This window comes from Styela clava, chromosome 12 (genome assembly GCF_964204865.1).
Source record: "Styela clava chromosome 12, kaStyClav1.hap1.2, whole genome shotgun sequence".
Classification (NCBI taxonomy): Eukaryota; Metazoa; Chordata; class Ascidiacea; order Stolidobranchia; family Styelidae; genus Styela; species Styela clava.
In genome coordinates this window covers 9,117,844-9,140,966 of record NC_135261.1, presented here as the reverse complement: position 1 = coordinate 9,140,966, position 23,123 = coordinate 9,117,844, and the positions used below count along the sequence as shown (strand labels likewise).

Genomic DNA, 23,123 nt, shown 5'->3' with positions numbered 1-23,123 from the left:
AGATTCTAGGGCTAATCACATGACAAGCAATGACCTATTATACGGTTGCGTGTTGAAAGATATGACAATTGTTAATGGTTTACTTTTTCCCATATTAGTACCTTATTTGAAAAAAAAAGTCATTAAAAGACAATTTTTATGACTTCGGGATTGAAACATTCGCATTTATTAATCTATCTTACTTCATGACGAATGTTGTACAAGTAAAACAGAGAAAACGTATTTATATAATCTTATGGCGGCGAGTCAGGTGTAAACAAAGAAGTAATGGGCCTCTTGAAGTATGTGCACCAAGATGACGCACAACCTGAACTCAGGTTGTGTACCTGGTTAGGGTTCAGGTTATGCGACATCTTGGTGCGCATACTTCAGGAGTACCGAAATAATTTTAACGACGTGGAAAGGTCTTCAGACAGGATCGAAATACTACTCCGGCATTCCAAACTTGATGCTCTGTTGTACACAATTTAATTAGAAGAATCAGTCTTGCATATTTGATCAAATATATCTACATGTTAATATTATGAAACGTTGAATTATTTCTTTTTCGCGTAGAATAACCATGCTAAAATTAATAACATATATTATAAAAAATGAAGTAAAATCTCGCTAAATAAACGGTCTAAATTTTCGAAAGTATCACGCTCTGTGCAAGTTTGAAAACTGCAGTGGTCCAATAGTGAATATTTCTAGTTCATTCTCGAATATACATATAGTTCTGCCACAGGACACAAAATGTTCTGCGTCACTTGAAAATGGCATACATTATGAATTGATGACTGAACATAAAAAGAGTAATGGGACGTATAACACCTGATGTTTTGTGCTCTTTGCTCTTCACTGGTCGCTGTATGAAATTACTTTATTTTCTTTGTGTAAAAGTAAGTCCTTGTGCCTTGCATTTTACTTAAAACTTGGAAACTCCAGTTTTACATGATGGGAATAATATGAAATGTTGCCTTATGGGGTGTTTCACTCCATTCGGTCGCTCTAGGGCAGGCTTTTATAAGTCCATACATAAAAAAAAAAACTACTGTGGAAATAGGAGAAACGAAATTGTAAGTTATAAATATTCATATAGAAAAAACATAGCCAACATGTATAATAAAATAAATTGAAATAAAGCAAGTAGCATGAGACTAAATATCTACGATAGACTTGGATTGTAATATTAGCTGGTCTCACTCTCATCGGCTGAACTGTGTCTATTAGTAATTAGGGTAATACATGGAAGCAATCGCTCTTCCCAATTGGAAAAACAAAATAATAAAGCAACTGAATTTAGCAGAATATTCAGGCTGTAGAAACTGGTATTTTTCGTTACATATGAAACTCCAAGTGCAGTTGCATCCGCACATATTCCTATTACAGTTACTGCAATTGATCTTTTCATTACTTGAATTAGCACTTTTGGGGCATCACGGCGCTGAAGCAAATCTCTAGAATTCCTCCTATGTTTCATCATTGGAACTAAAAATAGCCCAAGAAGTGCAAATTGTGTTTCAATTTGAAGAAATAAAAGTGAAGCCAATATCCATTTATTAATATCTCCTCCTTTTCTGAATGAATCAACTGCCGCGATAACTCCAAAAATAAATGCAGTCAATGGGATAAAACATCCTTGAAAATAGCTGAAAATTCTTTGACCCTTTGTGGAAAGATGCTTCAATGTCGGTTCAGTATGAAACATAGTTTGACGAAGCCACAGCGTCATATAGGCCGCCAATAGAAACGCCCCATATAATATGACAACTACAGTAGAATTCGTTTCACACGACGCCATGATAAACGAAAGCTTCACCGAAAGTAAGGAGATCCCCATCACGCCTGACAGAATCAAAGAGATGTTCATGAAAAACGGGAGATTATCAACCCTTAGCACGTCGCTAATCCTTCCAATGTCTAGTTTGTACTGTTTCTTGCCGATGAATATGCAGATTTGCGTCATAGTAATGTACACAAGCATAACATGGATGGCAATAGTAGCATACAACCACTTATTTGTTTCCCGAATTTCACCGTATGTTTCATTTGCTTTGCTCGAACAATTCATGCCTCTGAACATTTGACCATAACAATGCACGAGTTATATTCCTGGTAAATAGTCAGTCTTGCTCAGTAGAATACAAAGTCCCAATTTCTTGTTGGCGCTTGTTAACAACCCTAGGCTATAACTTATATATGGCGACACGCACCTGTTCATCGAGAAAAACAATACAAGGTAAATTATACCACATATGGGGGTGGAAAGACGCAGTACAATATGATTTTCACTATCTGTGGCATCAATATTATTTCTGCGATAAAAATGCTCAAACATCAAAACAATATTATTGACAATGAAAAATTTAGTTCTCGAATTTTCCCATCTATTGTCGTAACGAAAAATAAAAACGCATACTCAACGTTAATTTCAGATTGTGTCATAAAATCGCTCAAGGTTGCCTGCCGCTTTAGAACTGTAGTTGAAGTCCCTTCTCTGCAAAATGCCTGCACTCTTGGGTATGGTTGTTATTCTCGCTTAAGCTTGTATTCGCGGTTTTGGCAACGTTCCGTTTACATTGTTTTATGGCCATTATTACGTTTCGTTCGGTAATTAGAAGGATGCAAGATATGCAAATTTTGGCACTACAGAAGTGTGTGTACTAATATGGAGGTAGACCTAACTAATTTCGTTCGCCTACTTTGCATCAAGTTGTGTAAAAGGGTTGAAATCTTTGGGCTGAGGTTATATTCACTTGAATAACACAGACAGTTCTCGAACTCGTAATAGAACTAAAATAAGACAAATCGGAATAAAATTATGGCCTAACCCTAACCTGATACACACACTACGGCAGTACCCGAACTTTCATAATATTGCTTAATACAGTTCCAACTGCACTTATGGGTTTTGGTATCACTTTGTGTTTATATGTAATATCCCATTTCGATTGCGGTAGCTCATCTTGCGTCACACACCACAGTGTCTATTACAGTAAACTACCGACAGGCACTTAACACGTAAAATGTATTGGACCTTTCCAGAGGCAGATAGCCACGCAGTTTAATTTATTTATGTATCTTTTGGGGCGCAAGTTTGGTGTTGCAGAAAACATAACTGTATTAATTTCAGAGCGAACGTGGAGGGAGCGCCCAAGTCACGAGAACCCGCAATAGGCCACTACCCCAAGTTTAGCAGACACAACACTTTCTAACTACGAGCATTTAGAAACAATTGGTCTGAAACGAATCGAAATTTCATGTCCCAACAACAATAGCAAACGACTTCTTCTACAATGACCTAATCGAAGTGTAAAATTTCCTTGCGACTTGAAATTCACTGTAATACGAAAACCATAAATTAGGAAAATTTCCGTATTGATAACAATTTTGATTTCAAAAGAAGCAAAGAATTTAGTATAAACATCATGGATATTAGTCACTTTCGCCAACAACTAATGTTTGTTCGGTAGCAGAAAATAATTAATTAAAAGAACTACGCCCCACTGTATATGTTTACAATAAATATAAGATTTTGGCATTTAGTTTCTTTTGCGTGGTACGTGGGCAACAACCACCTTCTATTCTAAGCGGCAGCCAACCCTAAAATATGGAATGTGCTACCGTGATTTTCATATGGAATTTGAAAATTCAAATCTTTTGCCAAACAAACTAAGCAGGCCCAAGTCCTATCTAGCGACAAATCAAACTATGTAAGATAATATACTCTTTTCATTCCACTTTCGTGTTAATAAAATTGAATATAGTTTTTCCACGATAAATATATTGTTTTCCCAGTCGGGCGCTGCTGTTTAAGTTATATAGCCTCGTAGATGTAGCGCATCGTGCAAAGCGTTTTGAATACGTTCTCCGTCGCACCTCTGATTACATTCCGTGGGTTCGCTGGTCCGATTACCGTGGCGGATTAATAACGTGCGAGAAGATTGCTAGACTCGCCGCCACAGGGTGGTTCACGTAACCGCTGGCCGGTTACCGTTTTTTCACATCAAGTCCATGCATCTGAAACAGTATATTGGGGTAAATGACCCCATACCCGACGTGGACTGGTAACCGGACGAGAGACCGTGGTTCGCCGTAAGATTAAGTCGTCTTATCGGCTTTCTTCTTCCCCTGAATAAATATTGAAATTCTATATAATTATATACAAAGAAAAATCTCCTCTCGTTTCGAATTTGGGAAAAGGCAAAATTTCATGCAGGTAGTATCAATTTCTAGTCAGTTACCAGTAAGGCATTTACTTGAAAGCACCGAGAGTGGAGCGGTAGCTTCAGTTAGGTACCTTCGGGAATAGTTGACCAATGCCAACGTTTTTATTCTCTCGGGATTTAGACGGTTAGTTTATTTTGAATACATACAAATTAAAAATGAAAAATTCGGGATAGCGAGCAAAATCTTTAAAAAAGCTTAGAATATGAGATATCAGGTCTGAAAATGGGATGTTCCCAGTCATAGTTAAAAGATGCCGCAGGCTATTTATAAACAGTAGCCCGGTGGACTGATGTGGCACTTCTAGATTGGATAAAAATACGTCACCCACAAATTTTAAATTGAAGAGAAAATTTCCCGCTTTTCACCAACTAGGGCTAATAGCATGCCATTCAATGGCCTAATATACAGTTGCGAGTTGAGATATATGACAATTGTTCATTGTTTATTTTTTTTCATGTTATCCCTTTTTTTGAAAAAAAACTTAAAAAGACAATTTTTATATCCGATTCCATGGTTGAAACATTTGCATTTATTAGTCTGTCTTACTTCAAAACAAATGTTGTGCAAGTAAAACAGAGTAAAAACATATTTATATAATCTCATAGCAAGTTTCTAACTTTTATTCAGGATACAGGGCTTCAGGCTACATACTATCTAAAATTTACTGATACATCGCTTGCATGGGTAGTGCGTATCTAATGAGTCGTATTTGTAATTCTTGTGTAAACAATGGACACCAGGGCCGAAATGCTAATTCGGCTTTCCAAACTGGATGCTCTGATATACATAATTTTATTAAAACTATCAATCTTTCATATTTGATTAGAATATAAACATACAATTATTATGTCAATGTTAAATTATTTCTATCTAGCGTTGAATAACCATGATAAAATTCATATGTAGTAGAAAAAATAAAGTAAATTTTCGCTCAATGAACAGTCTAAATTTTTGAGAGTAATTACGCTCTTGAAGTTTGAAAACTGCAATGGTCCAATGTTGTATTTTTCTACTTCTTCCCACGTACTTGTGTAAGCAGAATAGTGGGATGGGCGCTCCAGAAGTATGTGTTGTGTAAAGGGACGAAAGCCTATGAGCAGGGAATATATTCACTTGGCTAACACAGACAGTCACCGAACTCGTAATAGAACTAAAATAAGGAAAATCGGAATAAAATTATGGCCTAACCCTAATCAGGTACACTTACTACGGGAGTGTATAAAACCTGATGTTTTTGTGCTCTTGGCTGGTCACTGGTCGCTGTATGAAATTACTATATTTTCTTTGTGTATAAGTAAGTCCCTATGACTTGCATTTTACTTAAAACTTAAAAACACCAGTTTTATATGTTATTGGAATAATATGAAATGTTGCTTTATGGGGTGATTCACTCTATTTGGTCCATAAATAAAAAGCTAAAGTGGCAATAGGAAGAACGAAAGAGTAAGTTGCTATGTTTTTATTCAATAAAAACTTAGCCTACATGCACAATAAACAAATTAGTAAATCTAATGGAATAAAGCTTCTAGAAGTAGACATAGTTCACTATCTTTCAGTTCCACTAAAGCACGATAATAAAGAGCTGCGATAGACTTGGATTGTGATATTAGCTGGTTTCACTCTCATCGGCTGTACTGTGTTTATTAGTATATAGCGCGATACATGGAAGCAATCGCTCTTCCCAATTGGAAAAACAGAATAATAAAGCAACTGAGTTTAGTAAAACATTCAGGTTGAAGACACTGTTGTTTTTCGTTACATAGGAAACTCCAAATGCAATTGCATCCGCACATATTCCTATTACAGTTACTACAATTGATCTTTTCATCACTTGAATAAGAACTGTTGGAGTATCACGGTGTTGAAGCAAATCTCCAGAATTCCTGATATGTTTTATCATTGGTATCAAAAACAATGCAAGAAGTGCGAATTGTGTTTCAATTTGAAGAAATAAAAGTGAAGCCAAAATCCATTTCCTCGTACCTTCTCGATTTGGAAATGAAACAACTACCGCGATAAATCCAAAAATAAATGCAGTCAATGGGATAAAACATCCTTGAAAATAGCTGAAAATTCTTTGACCCTTTGTAGAAAGATGCTTCAATGTCGGTTCAGTATGAAACATAGTTTGACGAAGCCACAGCGTCATATAGGCCGCCAATAGAAACGCCCCATATAATATGACAGCTACAGTAGAATACGGATTACACAACGCCATGTTAAACGAAAGCTTCACCGAAAGTAGGGAGATCCCCATCACGCCTGACATAATCAGAGAGATGTTCATGAAAAACGGGAGATTATCAACCATTAGCACGTCGCTAATCCTCCCAATGTCTAGTGTGTACTGTTTCTTGCTGATGAATATGTAGATTTGCGTCATAGTAATGTACACAAGCATAACATGGATGGCAATAGTAGCATAAAACCACTTATTTGTTTCCCGAATTTCACCATATGTCTCATTTGCTTTGCTCGAACAATTCATGCTTCTGAACTTTTGATCATAACAATGCACGAGTTACATTCCTTGTAAATAGTCAGTCTTGCTCAGTAGAATACAAAGTCCTAATTTCTTGTTGGCGCTTGTTAACAACTCTAGTTAGGCTATAATAGGGTGACCATACGTCCTCCTTTTGGAGGATGTGTCCTCCTTTTTCGTTAAAAAATTTGTGTCCTCCGAGGACGCTCTAAGTCTAAAATGTCAAAATGTCCTCCTTTTTTCACGGGATTAAATATTTAAAATTCTCCTATATTATCGAAAGTTTTTGATATGTTAAGAAAATTCCAAAATCAGTAGAGACTTGTAATTATCATAATACACATGACAAGCAATGCATTGCGATGTGATAGCAGAGAATGACTCTGGTGATAGCATGCAGACGGGTTTACTCTAATTAAATGCACACTTCTTATGCTTACTCGTTTACTACGTAAAATCGTTTTGTTTCACAATTAGGTTTTACGCCATTTCACCTCGTATATCGCAATTCATGAACATTTGGATTTGGACAGAAAATTACGACAATATACCCAGATTTACGATATTAAAAAAATAACCCAGCAATGTTGACGACGATTAAAGGAACTGCCAAATACTCATGGTCTAAGAGAAAATAAATCGATTGTCCTGCATATTTTTTTAATACAACAAAAATGCGTTATTTCATTGTCGTCATTTCGTCTATTGTCACTTTTATATTTAATTCTAGGGAATTTAGTAGATATATTATAATGTATATCTCATACACAGATGAAATGCGGTTCTATATTTACGGTTCTACCAAACAATGTGTCCTCCTTTTAGGGTTTGGAAATATGGTCAAACTAGGCTATAACTTATTTCAACACGCATCTGTTCATCGAAAAAAATAATGCAAGGTACATTAAAACACAAATAGGGATGGTAAGACGCAGTAAAATAATATTTTAGTGAGTACCATATTATCGTCACGCTAATAACCGAATTGCGTAAGTCATTTTTGGCGATTTTGAGTTTTTTATAAAATAGGTATTTTTGTAATGCTGCGCACCTGTCTGTTAACTCAGATTTTATTTTAAGAATTCCGAAACGCATAAAAATGGAGATTTAGTATCACATGCACATTTGTGCAAAGTTTCGTCATAAGAAATTATCAGTGTTACTGTAGGACTATTGTGACGTCACAGAGGCAAAATAACCTCGGCGAAGTATTTTCGAGTTTTTGCATCTCGGATTCTAGCTTAGCGCGGATAAATTTGAATTTATACTACAGTATAGGGAGACGTGCACTTGTGATATTCACTGTCCGAGTCCAATTCACCTTGGTTGGCTTTTATATTGGATGCATTGCTGTTTTATTCTTTATATTTAATCTTAGTCTTATTCCGGTGGATGTGCAGAACGTGTTATATCGATGAAATATATATTTTTAAACATAAAAAATAATGTAATTGAAACTGATTAGCTATTTTGGGGATTAGACATTGTAGATACTGAGAATTACATTCGTTTTTGGAATGTTTAGTTTTCAGAACTGGTGCGTCACAGTGCGCTTATATGACGTCATTTAACTGCGTCATACAAATTAACTTACATCCGGCTACGATCAAAAAATTGAACCATGGCAAATTATTGACTCTCAATGGCATAACAATATCATTAGGAAGTTTTTTACGTTTTTTTCAAAACTGCTAAAAATGACTTACCGCAATTCGGTTATTAGCGTGACGTTATGGTACTCACTATCGGTGGCATCAATTATGTTTCTGCGATAAAAATGCCCAAACATCAAAACAATATTATTGACAATGAAAATTTTAATTCCTTGGAATTTCCCATCTATTGTCCTATCGCAGTGGTTCCCAACCGGTGGTAAATTTCCCACCAGTGGGAAATTTGGGAGTTGCTGGTGGGAAATGGAATGCCCCTCTAAAAATATACGCACAATAACACAATTATTATATATTACACAATGAAACTCACAATATAAGCCATGAGGCGAAAAAAGATTCCCATTCAATTAATTCCCATTCAATCAACTCTGTTTTCAAATGTCTCCGAGGTATTGGGTAGACATAAGCTCTGATGAACAAATTTCTGGCCCGCTCCCTCATTCTGATCAACTTTTAATAAAGGTAATTAGGACTAACGTAAAAAGAAATACGAGCATAGTTATCTCGGCTATGTCTGATGTTTGTAAAGAGAAATTTTGAGCAACTTCTGCAATGCGTTGTTTGCCCTAAGATGTCCAATGGTCCTATGGAGACCCATCAAATGAAGCAACATATTTCAAATATCCATTTGCGTACCAGTTTGCTAAAAAAATCGTAAAATGAAAGCAAGATGAGATTCGACAGCAATTTCAAATAAGTTTAAAAGTGACTGCGTCTTGTGCAGTCGTCCGGCGAATAACAAGGACTAAAGGGTCCCACACATTGGTAAGACATTAATGAAATTAGGTCTAGCGGAGTGTGCTGATATTCTGCGGCGTCGAAGACGAACAGGTCTCTTTGTTCAATCATTGGTCATGTCCATGTCATTGTCATTGGTCATGTCCATGTCATTGGTCCAATAACAATGCGCTTTTTCAAAAATAGGTTCAAACATCCAGTTCATCATATCAAAAAAAATTGATGAGATGCTAGATGGCGCAATGAATGTTCTCGCAGGGTTTTAACTTCTGCACCAATTGCAAAGCCTTTATTACAGAAAGTCTTACCCTTTTTACAAAAAAAAATATTCTTGTTAAGTGAGTCACTATGTAATGGGAAATAATGACTCAGCATTGATCGTAAGTGGGAAATTAAGGTAAAAAGGTTGGGAACCCCTGTCCTAACGTAAAATAAAAACGCATACTCCAGGATAATTTCCGATTGTGTCATAAGACCGCTCAAGTTGCCCGTCGCTTCAAAACTAGGGTTGCCAACCGTCCTTTATTTCAAATGGCAATTCTTTAATTAAGCTTTTCTGTCCTTGTCCTTTTTAGCATTTAGAAAATATTATGCTAATTGTGCTTTATTCTTTCCAACGTCGTTTTGCCCGATACTTATAGTACTGTGTTTGATATTGTTCCGTTTTTAAAAAATCGCCTCCGTTTATGTATTTGCAACCTTTTAATTATTTTTTTTAATTTCGCTTTGGTTCGGCTCAAATAGCCAAAGAAATAACAATTTTATTAACATTTCAAATATTTACATTAATTTTCCGAAAATAGCAACTCTCCAAGATTTGAGTAAATTCTAGTTCAATAACTGAAAATTCTACGTATAATTGGTCTCTATGACGTCCACAACCCAACAATGCTGTTTTTGTAAATGCTTGTGTAATCATAGTATGTTATCGAATTATTTAAAACTAAAACCGGCGAGATATAAATACGCTCGCTAGGAAGCCGATATTTGCTGTAGAGCTGTGTGAAGTCTAAGTTATTTAACGCACTGTTGCTCGAGCTAGTTCTTTTATCTGTGACCCCTAAACAGTTTGGAGCATTTTTCATTAAATGAAAAACACATGAGTATTTTTTTAATAAATCTTTTTAGCTTGTATATAATTTTTATTGCATTGTTTTATATTGTTCTTTCATGCAAGTTACAAAATAAATGATGACGTTAATCTATGTCCTTAATAGAAACTTTTCATAGTTGGCAACCCTATTTAAGAACTGTACTTGAAGTCCCTTCTCTGCATAATGTCTTTAGTCTCAACAGTCTTAGAAGCACTAGGTACAGTTAGAAACCGGCCATCCTTCTGTCATTATTCTTTCTAGTCAAAATATTATTTCGCCTTCCGACCAAATAAACTGTAGGCGTGCAGTTGACAATTAATGTTATTTATCCAGTGCGTCAACGGATTAGTTGACGTCTTAATTTTATCGTTTATATGAATTTCCACTAAGACGTTGCCAATTGTTTGGCTGAATTGTTTACACTTATCGATCTTGATCGGTAAGTATGTTGATAGGTATTTGTCTGTTTGATACACGCGATATCTCACGAAAGCGAGTTTTAATCTGCTCCAAAATTTGCATGTGCATTCATCAAATCCCGGATCAGAAGCCCATTGATTTTGGATGAAATTATGTCGTATAATTAGCGAGTTATTATCTAATTAGTGATGGGACACGCGAAATTCTCTCTTGACTTATATGCAGGGTTACTATCTACCTAGAGCCAAAAATAAGCACGGGTGTCAAATAGTTATTTGGGGGAGGAAGGGTACTTGACAACGACAGAAACGCATCTACCCCCAAATGTGCGAACATATTAATTATTAAATAACATGAACACATAATGTGAACTTTACTGAGTCAAAACATCGGTCAAATCATTTATATTTATCGCTACCAACAATTTGCTTCATCAGTGTTTGGTGATGGATAGTTGATACGTCGCCATAATAACACAGCGAAGCGTGCCGTGAATACGCATTTCCTATAATAATAAGCATCACCCGTCGTTTCCACGGAAGCTTTGTACCCAAAACACAAACGAGTCATCCATGTTTCTAAGACAAAATAAGCACGCAACTCAAAATAAGCACTTTTCTTAGAAGTAAGCACATTGTTACTCTATAAGACGCGGGCTAGAGAATCAGCACAAATCTTAGAAAAAAGCACGGTAATATGGTAACCCTGCTTATATGGCACTGGAAATGTAACCAAAATTTGGCTGTTTTTTTCCTTCATGAGATCTTTTTTATAACATATGAGAATTCTTCTAAAGAACTTTTCTGTTTGCTTCGCCCATTTTTTGAACCATACTTTATATGTAGTCATACTTAAATTTACATCAGTATTTGGTACGCAAACGGTATATTCCGTGCCGCAAAGACAAGGACTTTTAATCAATTTCAGGTGTCAATAACTGATTGTGTCTATATGCAAATAAGTTATTCTTGCTTGAGCTTCTATTTGCGGTTTTAGCAATGTTCCGTTTACATTGTTTTAAGTCATTATTACGATTTGTTCGAGAATTAAATGGTGCAAGATATGGAAGTTTTTATAATATTGCGTGGCGCAATTTCAACTGCACTCTTGGGTATGGATGTACAATACAAATCCTTGCTATGAATTCATTCGGTACCACTTTTTTCATATTTATTAATTAAATATAGAAAACACAATTTTCGGTACGGTACATTTACAGCATTATTATTCACTCATCACAAATTGTAAATATATCTTAAACCAGGGTCGGCCAGCATTTCTGATCGAAGGGCCACATGTAGTTCACTAATAACTGCACGGGCCACTTAACATGGTAGTTATGTTCTAGTTTTGCTACACTGACTACATGTTAATTAACAAACAAACTAGAATATCGGTTAGAAACCGAAGACTTATCGATCAAAGGTTAGGGGATCCCCCACAACAGTGGTCTTACTCCATAGTGACACCGTGTGTCCCATCACTAGTTAATTAATAACTCGCTAATTATAAGACATAATCCATCCAAAATCAATAGGCTTTTGATCCGAGCTATGATGAATGTACATGCATTTTGGAGGCATTCAACCTCGCTTTCGTGAGATATCGCGTGCATCTAACACACAGACAAACAGACATACAGACAAACAGACAAACAGACAAACAGACATACAGACATACAGACATACAGAAGTACAGACATACAGAGACATACAGACGTACAGACGTACAGACGTACAGACGTACAGACGTACAGACGTACAGACGTACAGACGTACAGACGTACAGACGTACAGACGTACAGACGTACAGACGTACAGACGTACAGACGTACAGACTACAGACATACAGACATACAGACATACAGACATACAGACATACAGACATACAGACATACAGACATACAGACATACAGACATACAGACATACAGACATACAGACATACAGACATACAGACATACAGACATACAGACAGACAAATACCTATCAACATACTTACCGATCTTAAGATCGATAAGTAACAATACCTTCACACCAAACTTTCACAATTATTAGAATACTGTAATGAAACTGTTGTTTCCCAACCATTGATGGGCGCCATCAATGGTTATTCCCGAAAGTTTCGCCAAAGAAAAGCCAAGACGCATATATATAGACATCATATAGAGTAGTAAAAGACCAAGAGTATAAGCGACTATGGCACTTTTATGTATCGATATCTTCTCCCAGTTGGTTTTGATTTAAATGGCACTCATGTTTCGTTTGAAAGGGCTGGCAGAGCGCATTTCAGGAAAATAAACAAATTGTTGGTATCACATCTTTACTCAAATTTTTTTATTTAATTCTGAAAAATACCGCGCGGGCCCGCGGGTCAGGGGTTGGACGACCCTGTCTTGAACTTTTCCATTTTTGATCATGTTTTGTTGTTGTGCCATTTTTGTATGCAATGAACTGTTCAGTTTCCCTCACTTCATACAGATATGTGTAAAAACATTGAACAGAGGTTTCTTTTTTCCATCTTACAACGATAAAGATAAAACCGGGCAGCAAAAAGTATACAATTACACAATTTATTTTTGAAATTACTAACATATCCCAACATGAAATCTCTTTTGGGAAAATTGAAAGCTGTTTTTATGTTCAGAGATTCCCAAAACTGTTGAACAATTATACAATCATAAAAGAGTGGCTAGTAGTTTCAACATCAGATTTACAGAAATCACGTGATTCTGATGAAACATGCTTGAATTTATACAATCTATTGTTTAGTACTATGGCACCATGAATCACTTTGTTTTTATATGTAATATCTCATTTTAATCACGGTAGCTCATCTTGTGTGATACGCCAATCAAGTCGAAAATCAACCATTAGTACATCCGAAATTAGACCCCAAATTACATCAGTGTCTATTATAACTATACCGACATGCACTTTACACGTAAAATGTTGATTTGTCGCTTTATACGCTTTCTAGAGGCAGATAGTCACGCAGTTTTATTTATTTATGTATCTTTTGGGGCGCAAGTTTGGTGTTGCAAAAAACATAACTGTAGTAATTTCAGAGCAAACGTGGCGGAGCGCCCAAGCCACGAGAAACCCGCAATAGACCACTACCCCAAGTTTAGCAAACACAACCCTTTTTTAATACGAACATTTAGAAACAATTGGTCTAAAACGAATTGAAATTTCATGTCCCAACAACAATAGCAAATGACTTCTTCTACAATGACCTAATCGAAGCATGAGATTTTCTTGTGACTTGTATCGAAATTCACTGTAATACGAAAACCTTAAATCAGGAAAATTTCCGTATTCATTTCAAAAGCAGCAAACAATATTAGTATAAACCCCATGGGTATCAGTCACTTTTGCCGACAAATAATGTTTGTTCGGTATCAGAAATGAATTAATTAAAAGAACTACGCCCCACTGTATATGTTTACAATAATTATAAGCTTTTGGCATTCAGTTACTTCTGCGTGGTACGTGGGCAACAATCACCTTCTATTCTGAGCGGCAGCCAACCCTAAAATTTGGAATGCGCTACCGTGATTTTCATATGGCATTTGAAATTTGAATCCTTTGTCAAAAAAATAAGCTGGCCCAAGTCCTTGCAGTAAGCCCATTACTGGTGAATAAATTTAGATGGTAACTCCCACATAGGTGATGAAAATACATTCTTGTTCCAAAAATTGTATTTGAAACCAGTATTCGCAGAGCAATAATGGACGAAAGCAGACGATGCCGGTAATTATATCTCAAACGTTTGCGTTTGAGCTGTAAAAATATTACGGTATTGATGCTTCGCGAAATCCGATTCACTTCATGAGGGCTCTTCTCGTTCCGCTTTGTTGTTCTTTTGTGTGACGACGGGCCGTATAAATAAACGCTTGCTGTCGAGACTCACCTATGTGAATTTGGTCACGCGTGAAGTAAGCTTTTGGGTGATCCCGCCAATTTTATTGCTGGTTAAAAGTGACAGCAGATTAGATTTTTAACTCCGAGAAGAGCTTTTACTGCCATTTTTTCTGACTTGAAGAAATTGTTTTGTTTTAGATAATCTAAATCAGGTCGAGTGAGTCAATAAGAATCTTGTAGATTTTGATGTAACTTTTCTATGTTTGAACTTGCAGTGACTGCAGCATATTTTAGAATAAATTTCATTACTCAGTCGCTATTCCGATGCCTTGGACTAGATAGTTTCACTTTTACATCGAAGCATATGGAACATTGACTCCGAAATCTACATTTTCTATTGTTAAATCAATATATGAGTGTAAATCTGATGAGGATTGAATTTCCCATGTGCGATCAATTTTTAGACTTTAAAAAAACTTTTCATTCGACCTTTGCAAGAGCATATTTAGATGATTAGCATATATTTCGGAAATATTTAATGGAGATGTACCAAGAACATTTTATGTAGATAAAGTTCAATTGGTTTTGTTGACTTTTGACCTGTGTGGATTTCATTTTTCTTAATTGATCAAGAATCCTCTGTTTTAAAACACGGATAAAGCGTTGATTTATTATTTTAAAGTTGCAAATCGAGTGGTGTTTGAGCTATATTTGTAAAAAACTCAGGAACAATTGTATTTTAATTTCACATATGCGGTCCACTTGCTAGCTAGTTCAATTGGTAATTCATTCGCCGCAATGTGAATTGTTTTTAGCATTCTAGGCTTTAAACCATGTTAAGTCAATTCATAGATATGCTACATTTGTATAAATGGGGAAAATGTAACTTTAAGCGAATGTTCCGTAATAATCTGTGCCAAAAATTCTCCTTTCCGCAAACATGTTTTATACACGACGGGCGCCATAAAGTTAGCATTACAGTCCTTTGTTCCCTATTCAACAATGAGTATGCTCACAATGTACACATTGTAAAAATCCCGCTCCTCTTTGTACGATTGCCAAAAAAGGTGATGTCATATTCACCATTTCATCTTTTTTAACACTTCTGCCCACGAACACTTACTTTATTGCGTCACAATATTTGAGTTACTATTTCCTTTGACGATTTATATCTTTTTCCGTTCCGTCACACTGTATTGCCATCGCGCCAAATTTGTTCGAGGTAAATTAATACGTCTAGTAAGATGTGGGTGGTGTATCGAAACAGTAGTGGTAGTTCCTTTTTTTGCGACAATCTTTTTCCCGAGCAGGTAGTTTGAAGCATATCAGGTATCAGGTAGATTGAAATTGAATATATATTCTAGGTAGATATACAAAATTCAAGTCAATGGGTTAAAGTAAGTTTTGAAAGCATCACATCAGCAATGACAAAGCTGGTCCATAAAGCTTTCTTAACAAAGAAATACACCATACTTGAATCCCTTGAAGTAAAATTACCAAGGCCAAAACTGAAAAATTAATGTTTTATCCTTACTATACGACATCAGCATTACCACGACTTCATTGTCTGTTAAATACACAGTTTACCAACAAATTAATAGTTTGATCAGAAGAAGATGACTTTCATTATAAAATGCCAATTTTTAAAAAAATTTTTCTATTTTTTATTTACATTGATTTGAATATGTTAACGCGTTTTATATGGTTAAATTATTATAATTTCTCTTTTGTTCTGTTTCGTTACATTAACACTAATAGATAATATTGTATATCGGATATTTTCAACATGAACGGAATAATAATTTCACTTCTTATCGTCGTGATATCTAAAGGTATGTCATTGTTAAAATTGTTTGTGAAAGCGAGAAGAGTGTTCAGTATGTTTTGGGCCTTAATGGCCAAATAATTGAATATTCAACATTGTTAAATTATGATATACAATCCATCACAACAGACCACAAGTGTTGCTGAGTATGTTTATTAGGATAAAGTTGAGTGTGTAAAGATGAGTGTGTTGTAGTTTGTTAATGTCGGACTGATAGTCAAATACAACCTGAAAAGAGACTGTTCTTGATTGGTCGCTGGTAGATAATTTGTGAAGCCAAACAATTCGCAGCATTCCATTCTATTATATTATCATCTGAATAAAGAATAGAATCAAGTAGAAAAGTATAAGCAACTGGTGTGTAAAAAGGTACAATGTATTTTAGAGGGCGGAATCTTTCCTGCAAGTAAACTACGACATTCATTACACTCTGTCTATACATGGACTTTAAACCCGAAATCTTTCACCGTCAATGCTAACATAAATTAGTCCACCAGTTTGCATAACTTAGCAAATTTATATTATTTTACATTCTGTTTAATTATAAACGATGATGCTTTTTCAGGTGCATATTCAGCCAATATTGGCAGTTGCCAAGGTGATGCTTACCGTGTGGATATTTCGTATTGCAAAACAGAATTTGTCAAACAAATGAACGGATCGTCAAATGCTTTTGGTGATTGCCCGTAAGTTATTTTGTACTTTTATGCTTTTATCCTTATCCACGAGGTATTTTTGATACCTCTTTCCATTTTTCATTTCAATACCAGTTTCATTCCAAGATGTGTTGAATTGGTTTGTTATTCATGATGAGAAAAAAAATTGTTCTCATTTCGCTGAAGTTGACTGATCATCTTATTCTATGTGATTAATGATTTTCCGAGCGTTAACTTTGGAACATTCTTCCTATACATTACTATTGTACTATTTTTATGTGTATTGGAAAATGTTTTCGCGAATTAACGCGTACAACTAATTTGCATGCTCAAAAGTCAAAACCATCGTCTTTACTTAAAAAAAATTATCCAACTCTCATTCAAAATCTGATGGCTGATAATTTTATCCTAGTCTTTTGCAGCCTTTTCTGGACTGATTCTTGTTTACTACAACTAAACCAAAACTTCTCAAAAACAATATTACCATTGAGATATTTGTTCAATTTAATTGATTTCGAAAATACGGATAAAAACCGAAAAATAGTTGGCAAAACTTTGAAAACGAGTCAGTGTTCACAACCATGCTTAAAAATCTGCCATAGAAAAAGGGTCATTTTGGCAGATTATTTTTAAATTTTAATTGTTTAATTAACTTATAGCTGAATTATTACCGAAATAAAGAAGAAAGTCGAATCTCGGGAGAACACCCATTTGTGAGAAAACCTCGAGAGAGTACGTTAATATAGTTCTTCCCATATATTCCGCTTCCCTATTTTTAAACTTTTTTTATTGTGTTTTTGCAGTACTAACTTGTTACTTATTTTTGTTCGAAGGAGCTTTTATGCTGCCGCTCACGCTTGTTTCAACTCGACATTAACAAAATGCTTTCCAGACGGAACAGAAGAACATAACGCGGTTAGTGAATTTATTATTTTGTTTAGATTGCACTTTCTGGTGATCAATTCCAACCAAGTTGTAAAGAATTTTGCTGAATTTCACATGAATGTTTAAAAAAAATTACCGTGACCTGAAAAAAAATTGAAAATAAATATATAAAAACAGGGGCCGCCTGTCACACACCCCTGATTTATGCGATTTAGAACTTTGTTAATAATGCGATCGGCAAGAACAAAGAAGTATTCCAAAAAGATTTATTTGTTTTGAGTTACAATCCTATAGTTTCGATACTTAAATGTCCCAAACTAGAATATCGGTTAGACACCGAAGACTTATCGATCGAAGGTTAGGGGATCCCCCAAAACAGTGGTCTCACTCCATAGTGACACCGTGTGTCCCATCACTAATTAATTAATAACTCGCTAATTATAAGACATAATCCATCCAAAATCAATAGGCTTCTGATCCGAGCTATGATGAATGCACATGCAAAATTTGGAGCAGATTCAACCCCGCTTTCGTGAGATATCGCGTGCATCTAATTCTAACACACAGACATACAGACAGACAAATACCTATCAACATACTTACCGATCTTAAGATCGATAAGTAACAAGTACAAGAAAAGAATTGTGGAATTGTGGTTATTTTGAAAATTCTCAAAAATTATGAATTCAAAACTGTTTCAGACTATAGCAATACTGAAGCGCGATTTCGGAGACGAAAATTTCTTTTGTGTAGATGGATTTCTACACAGTATGAAAAATGCTATGCTGGGCATGTATCCCGAAAACTGTACCGATACGAATTTCAACAATTACACAAAATGTGAGATCCAATTTAGGACTACCTTTCGAGAAGAGTTTGAATCAGGCAGCAAGGACCTGAACAAAGTTTCCACGTAAGTAATGAACGCGTAAATGATTCGTAAAATACGATTTGAGGTTGACTTATTGCTTCTAAGCAGTTTCTAATATTACGAGACAGAACTCCGATAGTAGGGTCGCAACGAACGGTACTCTCGTAGTGTGTGTACCAGGTTAGGGTTAGGTCATAATTTTATTCAATTTTCCCTATTTTAGTTTTATTGTGAGTTCGGGGACTGTCTGTGTTAGTCAAATGAATACACCCCCTGTCCATAGGTTTCAGTCCCTTTACACAACTTGAGGTAAAGTTAGCGAATAAAATTAGTTACCTCCATAGCACACGATGGAGCGCCCAACGAACTACTGAGGTGCCAAAAACTATATGATAGTTCTTTCAGTCAAATAGGTGTATAGGAGTTTGGGGATAACAAATGATGAATCTAAATTAATTTTGAAAGATTTTTCTCGAAATTATCTTAAAATCACCAATTCTCCATTTTATTCACTTATTTTGGTCACCTTCAGCATTAGTAAAATGATTAAAATTGAGACGTCATTAAAATAAGATTTTGAACTTTCAGTGACTTTCTATCATAAACAAATGTTGATAATCCTGATTTGATGGAATTTATATAAACAGAATATAAATACTGACCATATAATATTTGTGTCAGAAAGCTTCATAATAGAATAGGTTATTATATTTCATGTTAATATGGAGTTAATGACATAATTGCATACGTATATAATAGATGATTTTTTGTAATTATTCAGAAAATTCTCCGAAGCAGACCTGTGTCAGCGAGAAACAGCAACATCATGTAGAGTACCGATTTCTTACTATGAGTTCTACGAATATGATTTTAATCCTTTTGATCCAGAAGTTATTCAAAGTATGTACAGTGTTAGTAGAGATTATATTATATATAAAAATATCAAAACCCAAAACTTAATGAAACTACACTTGAAAATTTCTTTCTGTTTCTGTTTTTATTGTTCTTTACAAATTTTCAGTCAAACTTTTTTTCAAAAATGCACAATGACAAATGTCCACCGAATATGTTTTTTCAAATTTAAATATCTCGCAAACACGTATGAGTTACGAATCACAAGTATTCCACGTTTTCTTTCAGGAATTGCAGATGCAGAGAACAAGATTATCCAAGGGGAAGATTTTCGTCAAAATGATACCACGTTAATAACGGTTGTCGTGGTAGCGCTCATTCTGCTCCTTATTCTCTGTGTCATCTTCTTCTTTTTGGTAGGGGAGCGTATGTTTTTTGTGTCATATATACTTGTGTTTCAACTTGGACTCATCTAACCACCAGGGAGATCTGATTTTGGGATTGAAAAACTTAGGGCGAATAGGAAAAAATTGTTGCAGTTGATGCAGCAATTTTGACTTAAAAATAGGCCGTGCTGATGCCGACATAAATAATGCCAATCCATAGTTAATTTCTATTTTTACTTTCCAAATAACAGTGGTTAAACGCGATATTGAAATATTGGTGTCAGAACACTTATATTTATTCATTTCACTGTTGTTTATGAACTCTTCTCGGACTCAACTTGTGATCCGGAAGAAAAAATTTGTGCGCAGTAAGTTGAATTGACTTGGGATGCAAATGATCCGTGTCTCGACGTTGCTCGCGACTCGGGGTTAGGTTGCAATCCATAGCAGTAACTTATAATCATATTTTACAGACATTGCTTCGCAAAACCGCCGTTCTTTTTTGTGATATGATATTCGCCAAGAATAGCGGGCTCAACGATAATATAATATAAGTATATAAATTAATACTTTCCTTTTCAGTGGCGACGTGATAAAAGCAGGGCAGAAATCAGACGCAGAAAATCAATGGAAAGAAGGAAGAAGCCAGGAAACACTGAACCTCCTGCTGGTGATAACGAAATGGTGCCTTTACATTCTGGATCAGCTGTTCAAACAACTTCAGACCAAGTTTCTTCCGCCTAACTTGTACTATGCAAATTGCTCTGAACAATCTATATATATACTAAAATATATTGTGACTGTTTTAAACAGCAACGAAAATATTTGAGATCAAGTTATGATAATTGAACATGGAGCGCACCTGTGGATTTTTATGCTAAATTGTTGTTTTGTTGCTGTGCTGGTAAAAAATCGCCTTCCTCCTAAAGTAATCGATTTTAAATTTCAGTACTTAAAAATAGAAGAAGTCTTTGGAAGGATATTACCTTGATTTTCTCTGCATCCTTTGGGCCGATATTAAACCAAAATTTTATTTTCATATAGGCACACATTCACATGACATTCGGTACAATCATTTAACATTATTAAGTCAGAATATTGGCATTTGTGTCAATATGTAAACGATATGTAAATGTAAACGCTTTCACAACTAAACTTATATAAATTTGCCAGTGACTTAGAAATTGTTTGAAAAAGATTTTTTTGTGTAAACAAAATGTTGTTTTATTATTGGCACTAGATTATGAAACGATATATATTGAGTGACCCCCAAATTCACCCATCATAATTTCTTCAATCAGTTGTAAATTTTCACGTTTTTGTAGATTTTCTGAATATTGCTTTTTTTATTCATATTTTCAATATTGCTAAAACCCACTTTTTTAAAATCTGTCAAGTGCTAAGGTAAAAAAGATACGAACACGAGTCTACCACTAACAAGAGAGCTATGCTCAAATATATGAACACGTAGCGCCACCCATTGTCAATAATTTTGATGACGTCATAGCGAAAAAAAAAGTAATAGCCTTCTGGAGAAAATTTTTATCTTCAACCACTGAAAATTTCAAAGCAATTGGTCCAGTATTCGAAGAGAAAAGCGATTTTTTAATGATAATGACGAAAGAAAATAACAATAACAACAAAATTTTGAAACGATCGTTATGGCCACTAAACGTGTCCAATAAGGTAAAAACCTGCGTAGACTATGCCGTACCAGAAATATTCCAATTTTAAAATTCTAACATATCTACCCGCGAGGCCTGTATTCAAAGCCATGGTGTTAATATACCCCATAAGAAGATAGGATTTTTAATGTAGTAAATTACGAGGCGAAAATTTTAATATTTTCTGAGATTTTCGTTTTACACTACTTAGCACATATACTACATGTATATTACAATTTCATATTTTTGTTATTATACAACAAGGTTTTGCACCTTTATTGCTTTTTATTTTGTTTTGCGTAGTGAATATTTTGTAAAATATAATCAATTTGGAAATAAGTTTGAAATAAAATTTTAGCCTCTTAGGTGTATACTTTTTGTCATAATTTCTTTTAGCTATGTATAATGTGTTTACGATGCAAGATAATAATTTACGATGTTACCAAAATGAATAGTTAACAATGCTAACAAACATTTCAAAAACCATCCTTGGAGAGTCAGAAAAATCCGAAGAATGCAAAAAGATGAAAAAAACAACGATATGCATTTGACTACATCATTTCAAGTTCATTTCCAGATGATATTCCATTGTGTAATTCCATAACGTTGCATGTCAAATTAATTCGAATTGTAATTAATATATAATAATTAGTTAAGGTAGAGATATGGCAATGCTGGATAAATGTGAAATTACATTAGTTATTTTGTAGGTATGGTCATTAAACTTTTTTAAGATGCATTTTTGTGCATAAATTTTACCATTATCTTATGTATGTGAATCAACTTTTACAATTAAGAAGCATAATGGATCAAATAAAAAAGCCTATCTGGTATATATGTGTTTTTACTTTTCAGTATTTTATTTCGAAATATGAGACTTTCTTTTGAGGGTGTAGGGTAATCATTGACCCCAGGCTTTTTGAAACAAGTCTAAAAATATGATAATATACAAATTATACAAAAAATCACAAAATTAAGAAAGCATCTTAATGTAGGTCAGGGTTAGTGTTGGATTTTGGGTACTCCCAAAGTATGTGAACCAAGACGGCGGACACCTGAACTTAGTATTTGTATTAGGTTAGAAGTAGGCCATAATTTTATTCCAATTTTTTCTATTTTAGTTCTATTACGAGTTGGGAGACTAGCCAAGCGACTCCCGTAGTATTTGTACCTGAAAGTATGGCCTAACTCAAACTGGTACACCATCTTGGTGAACCATCATGGTTCACATACTTCGGGAGTAGCGGATTTCGTCTAATTGAAAACTGTGCCATTACTTATCCGTTGATTTGAAACATTTTGGGGGAGTTGTTTTGTCCGCCTTTGGGTCCACAATGTAATATATTCTTCTCATTTGTGAGCATTTACGGTCCGATCTTATGTTAATCATTTCGCTGTTTCAGTTCTAATATTTTCGACCAAATGCAGCTACGAATAAAATATTTTCACAGAAATTACGTTACAGCCTATGTCGTAAGCCGGTTTTTGTTGATTTTATGACGTC

General features: G+C 35.0%; 1 protein-coding gene across 1 annotated transcript; it reads left to right on the top strand.

Annotated features, from left to right (window-relative positions):
* Positions 1 to 16,176: 16,176 nt before the first annotated feature.
* LOC120329982 (uncharacterized) lies at positions 16,177 to 22,452 on the top strand. The gene is made up of 7 exons (XM_039396792.2): positions 16,177 to 16,312; positions 16,871 to 16,991; positions 17,795 to 17,876; positions 18,548 to 18,759; positions 19,499 to 19,617; positions 19,858 to 19,985; positions 20,538 to 22,452. The coding sequence occupies exons 1-7, from the start codon at positions 16,267 to 16,269 to the stop codon at positions 20,697 to 20,699; spliced, it is 870 nt and encodes a 289-aa protein (XP_039252726.2). The 5' UTR covers positions 16,177 to 16,266; the 3' UTR covers positions 20,700 to 22,452.
* The last annotated feature ends 671 nt before the right edge of the window (positions 22,453 to 23,123 follow it).